The 6068-nt window shown below is 37.0% G+C and overlaps 1 protein-coding gene across 2 annotated transcripts in view; it reads right to left on the reverse strand.

Moving 5' to 3' along the window:
- The window catches only part of ksr2 (kinase suppressor of ras 2), a 127760-nt gene that overhangs the window by 2311 nt on the left and 119381 nt on the right, over nt 1–6068 (reverse strand). For both annotated transcript variants that reach the window (XM_014011142.1, XM_014011141.1), the window contains 2 exons: nt 3519–3653; nt 1063–1192 (listed from right to left, as the gene is read on the reverse strand). In XM_014011142.1, the coding sequence (XP_013866596.1) occupies nt 1063–1192; nt 3519–3653 (265 nt within the window). The remainder of the gene's footprint in view (nt 1–1062; nt 1193–3518; nt 3654–6068) is intronic.

The raw sequence follows: 6068 nt of genomic DNA on the forward strand, positions 1-6068 counted from the left end.
ATCTATCTATCTATCTATCTATCTATCTATCTATCTATCTATCTATCTATCATCCATCATCCATCATCCATCATCCATCAGTCATTCATCCATCCATCCATCCATCCATCCATCCATCCATCCATTCATCCATCCATCAATCATCCATCCATCAATCATCCATCCATCCATGCATCCATCCATCTATCATCCATCCATCTATCTATCCATCCATCCATCCATCATCTATCCATCCATCCATCCATCCATCCATCCATCATCCATCTATCACCCATCCATCCATCCATCCATCCATCTATCTTTCATCCATCCATTAACTATCCATCATCCATCCATCCATCAACCATCCATCTATCCATCATCCATCCATCCATCTATCATCCATCCATCAATCATCCATCATCTATCCATTAACCATCCATCCATCCATCCATCATCCATCTATCATTTATTCATCCATCCATCCATCTATCCATTAACCATCCATCCATCCATCCATCCATCCATCCATCCATCCATCCATCCATCCATCCATCCTCTTTACTCTTCTCATCATCATTGTAGTCTCACAGAACCTGGCAGTCTATAAACTTCAGTAAAAAAAATCCTTTTTCAATATTAAACTTTCATTTAGTGGCATATTTTCCTTCGATGGGCCAGTTTTAATCAACTTCACAGCTTTGACTTAATTTTACTCTAATTTAATCTATGTTTAATTACATGGTTGCAAGATTTTTTTTCTTTTTATCAGAAGGGTCTCCGAAGTTCATTTTAGCTAAATTAGAAAAATGACTGTTTATAATTGCCATTTTGAAGACGTTTCACTTTGAAATTTAAATTACTGGTGTTCTTTAAAAACTTGTATTATTTATCACCATTCTGGAATCTAACAGACACTTCTCTAAACCCAGCACCAGAGCTTTTTATTATCATCACACAAAGCTAATGGTTTAATTTTATACAATGTGTGAGAGAAGAATTAGTAAAGACTTCATTAAGGACTTAATACCGACAAAAGACTGGTTTATAATTGGTGCGAAAGAGGAAAAAAATTGTCCTTACCAGTATCTCCTTCCCCATGCCAGTTTGGGCAAAGTTGGGTTTCATGCCACTGCCAATCTGCCATATGATCACCTCTGCAGGTTGATTCTTATAAGGCCACTCACGTGCATGTAGCTCATACCAGATGGTCCTATGAGGGGGGGGGAGCAGAGCGGGTCATTGCTCCAAACTGTCTCACTGTCTTTAAAAGACATTTTGTAAAGGGTTCACACTCAGGATAACACAAAGATGACCAACAGAAAACTATAATCTAGTCAGAAATATGGATATGGTTCATTTTTTTTCTCCTTCGTTATGAGACTTTCAATTTTGGTTAATGCGGAATTAGTATACAACACATTCCCTGTGCAAATAAGCTGTTTTCATTCTGCTCTTGCACGTCAAGTTTGAGTAGAATAAAAATAGCTCTTTGCCAAGAGTAAAGAAAAAAAAATGACGGCTGATTGTTAATGAATATGCATAACAGCCAACGGTGTCACCTCTAGGTAATACAAAGGCCAACAGAGCAGCGGGACATTGTGCACCAGTGCTGCAATTCTCTTCCCTTTGGAATATTAGAGCAATGAAAAGCCTCCATATGGAGAACCATCTGAAAACGCAATTGTGTTAGGAGTTGTCAGAGCAGGATCAACCACCACAAATGAAATAGCGATGGCTGTGGAGGAGGAATTGGAGCCAAAGGGATTTTTAATCAACTTAGGGTACATTTGAAATTGGGCATCAAAGGAGGAGAGAGGACAGACTCGGGTCTGAGACTCTTAGAAAAGAAGTCTGTGTGGAATAAGTTGGCTCAAGATGTGTCTCTTATATATTTTTAGGAATACAGAGAGCAAACCAGTGCCAAATTTTAGTCACTTTTGCAGAACTCAATTTTAAATATCACTGCATTTATTATCACTCTCTAACATTCAAACTTTGAAACACTTCATGTATTGTTTTACTTGATTTGACATATTTCAAATCAATATCTTACATTAAAGTAGACATATCCTGCTTTTAAATCTTTCCTTTTCACATTTAAATCATTCAGTTGGGTCTTTATAAAGTAGAACAACAAAGCTTTGGTCTGAATTCCTCCTTATTCTAACTTTACCAGCTCCTCTTTCACCACTTTTCTGATATGTGTCTCAAAGCAGATGGACTTGTTACTGCTCCTTTAAAGCGCTTCGAGCCCCGCCCCCCTCCGGCTTCCAGATCGGTCCACTCCGGTTTGAGAGAGGGGGTTACGTTTTCTAGCAGAAATGTTTTATTTACAGTTAAATTAAAATATGTTAAAAACAGAAAACTTGTCCATCCAGCCAGAGTCGGGCCCAGAACCAGAGGAGAAAGAATACGAGGAATATGCAGTTGGTATTTATATGGTAATTCTTTCACAGATGATTTGACAAAATAATTCAGAAAACATCATAGAATATACAGACAAATCTGACCCAAACAAAATATAAATATATCTTTGTAGCACCGAGAGAATAAATTAAACTTTTCTGCCTCCTACAGACTCCAAGTCCACAACAAAATGTATTTAACAAAATGTCATTTAAAATGTGCACTTTCATTTTTTTCTGAATGACCCATCATATCGAAATGAGGATTAAGTCAAATTTGGTCAAAACGACCTACTGTATTTATTCATGTATAATACCAGAAATTTAACCCTAAAAATCATTCATAAAGTGGGGGGATAGTATTATACACAGGTTATTGTTAATTAGATTTTTACGCTTTGTAAGCTCAAAAAATGATGATCGTATTATACATGAATAAATACGGTAATTACATTTTTAGATTCCTGGCTTTAAAAGCTACATTTTGATACTTGGATCATTCTGATATCATAAGATTATCCAGAGATATGACCTAAGTGGTCTTATTGGTTAAGATAATACATTACTGTTTGGTCTGAATCCTAATTTTGTGCATATTTATTGAGTATTTTTTGATAATATAAAGAGGAAACCTCAACTACTTTTGTATATTAAGATATCCCAGTTGTAACAAACAAAAACATTGCTAGCTCACAGGGAAAAATTCTAAATTTTAGGGCATTTTTTTCCTTAAAATCAGGTTTTTTGTTGCTACTGCTCAAAAAAATGCTTAAAAAAATTTTTTAGGATTATAATTCAGACAGTTCATTCAAATGATTAATTGATAAGGCATTAATTCATTATATTTTGACAAAATGCAATCTTTGCACACATTTAAATCAAAACCCTATATTTGCATATTTCTCCACATCCCACTTTTGGACTTAATCCTCGTTTCGATGTGATGGGTCACATACACCTTGGCCTCTCATATTCCAACCATGCAAAGTTCAGTTTTTCTTATTAGAGAAACAAAACTGCTTCTTTAGGCCAACCATCCTTAATTTATTTCNACACTTTGCTGTACATATCCAGGTTCAAGCACTTTCTAGACAAACAACAAAGCAGGACATCTGGTTAGAGGACACTCACCCAAACGCAAAGACATCTGACTGTTTGGAGAAAGGAAGCTTGTCCTCCTCTGTGTCCGGAGAAAGCTGCTGGATTATCTCTGGGGCCAGGTGGCACAGCCAGCCGTTGGGGATTCTCAGTTTGTCTTCTCTTCGACTGCAGGGAGAAAATATCAAGAGGATGATCCATTGGGATCCACCAGGATTTATGTATTGATCTGCAATCGCACTGTTGAGCCTCTGCAATGATTACTCAAACCTACAAGCGTTTGACGTCAGTTAGAGCTTTAAAAATAACTGTGAGCCTTGTGTTTTACAGTTTCATTGCTGGCAGATGACCAACTATTACAATCTCTTTAAATCGAAATGAAAACTAGATACCACATAGTGGTAACATATATGAACCCCGCATGATAGATATACACAACAAAAAAAATCTGAAGCTCCTATGTTGAATAGTTTTTGAGTTATAAGCATTTTGTATGTCCAGACACCCCCTTTTTAGATGGAGCCCCCTCCTCAAATATGGGGTCTATCATAAAACTGTTGGCTGGTGCAGTGTAGGTCGAACACATCTACATTCCTGCAAAATTTCACGTTGATCTGTGCAGCTGTTTCTGTGATGTGGTCGACCAGAAATCCCTCAAAAAATAAATAAACAGTATGAAAACATACGGGGGGGGGGGGCATAACTATGTGTATTAAAGATTAGTTGCAATTAACATAGCTCTAGTTAATAAACACTCTGAAGATTTTAAAGTGCTAATATTATGTGTTTCTCAGGCATATATTTAAATACTATACCATAATAAAGTATCTATGTCACCTTTAGCTGTTATTAAAATGATGTTTTTATGTTTAAATAGAAAATAAACGTATCTTCTCATCACTTCCTCTTCTAAACACCTTGAAATTGGCCTCTGTCTCTTTAAGAACCTCCTGTCTCACTCATTTCAGTGGGGCTGCCATGATGCAGTTTACTTGGCAACTGAAAATACGTTTCCTCAAAGGTATTTTTAATCTGAAAAGAGCTTCACTGAGTGAGAACTAGTGTTAGGAGCTCAGCAGAAAGTTTTTAGTTTCACTTTCACTTTCGCCCGAGAGTCTGCAGGAGTTATGGGCGGGGTGCGGGGGAGGGGGTGCACTCTGCCATGAGGAGGTTCGGCTTAAAGACACGTCCCAGGGGCGTTTCTGGTCCCCACCTGTCGATTTGCTCCTCAGCATGGCTTCCTAAAAACGCTGCAGGATTTCTCAAACATGCATGAATGAGTCAAAGCAAGGCTTTGGGCATGTTTTTTTCTGAGAGTATAACATTATAGCATGATATAAAACTCAAAAAAGTTGATTTTACATGATATTGTCCCTTTAACCCTAAAATTACTTGTGACAAAATTTTACATATGTATTAGTTAAATGTGCAAAAAATGTTAAAATACCAGCAGTGAACAATGAATGTTTTATGTAGATATATTCCTGGTATATTTAGGTTAAACTCACCTACTGCGTGTAATCTGCCTATTATACATGGTGATATAATTGCATCTAATTTATTATTTAGTTCTACTGTGCTTGCAGGACCTGGAGTGTTTCCAGGGAGATTTCACAACCTCCAAACATTTTCTTGGATGCCGATGAAAGACTCCGTCTCTTTAGGTCAGTCTTCAGTGCACACAATATGTGATGACTGGTGTGCTCGGCGCGTCACGGCAAATTACAGCAAATATCCTCTGTCTGTTGTGAGAGGCAGTTCGTAGCATTTTTTATCACACCAGTGATTCATCGTTTTCCTTGTGTGGCATTTCTGTTTGTACTGTCTGTACTGACAAATATATCCAACCAATGATGGATTTCTCTGCTCAGCTATGATCTGTCCCCCCCACCCCCCGAACATCTCTGTTTACCACCATTTCTCTTCTTCAATATATAGAAACAAGATGTCTTCCCTAGAAGCAACAGATAGAAGAAAGTTTTCAAATGTTCTCTATTTTAGCTTGTAAGGCTTTCTCTTTCCATCCAGAGGCTTCTTGAATCTGTTACTTTAGTCTCTTTCATTAAATGTGCAGGAATTTAATTTTCATTGGCAAATGTCAGTTCTGTGGAGGATTTCGATAGGATTTAGATAGGGAACTATTTCTAGTGAGCTTAAAGCAGATGATCTCCTTTACAGGCATTCTTTTGTGCTCTTTGATTTGTGCTCGGAGGTCATTGTGGTGTTTAAAAAGAGGCAAGTTCTTCAATCAAACCTAGTTTTCTGACAATAGAAGCCAAGAAATACATGGTATTGAGTGAGTGCTTCATAAGCATTTTTGTGCTATTTCAACAATTTAAATTTCAAAACGTTCAGCTCCTTCAGTACATTCTGGCTCTGACTTTTGGTATTTCCACCATTTATACTCTTTTTTTTTATCTATTTCACTTTTTCGGCCACTTTTTTCCACTTGAAAATGAATGGAGCTGTTTTCAAGATCCTTTAAATCCTCAAATGTTTCTAAATTTTTGCAGCACCTTACTCCCTTGGTTGTGGTTTTGCTCTTTTTAACTTTCTTGTACTAATTTTAACTTTATATATATA

This window comes from Austrofundulus limnaeus, unplaced genomic scaffold, assembly GCF_001266775.1.
Source record: "Austrofundulus limnaeus strain Quisiro unplaced genomic scaffold, Austrofundulus_limnaeus-1.0 Scaffold77, whole genome shotgun sequence".
Taxonomy (NCBI): domain Eukaryota; kingdom Metazoa; phylum Chordata; class Actinopteri; order Cyprinodontiformes; family Rivulidae; genus Austrofundulus; species Austrofundulus limnaeus.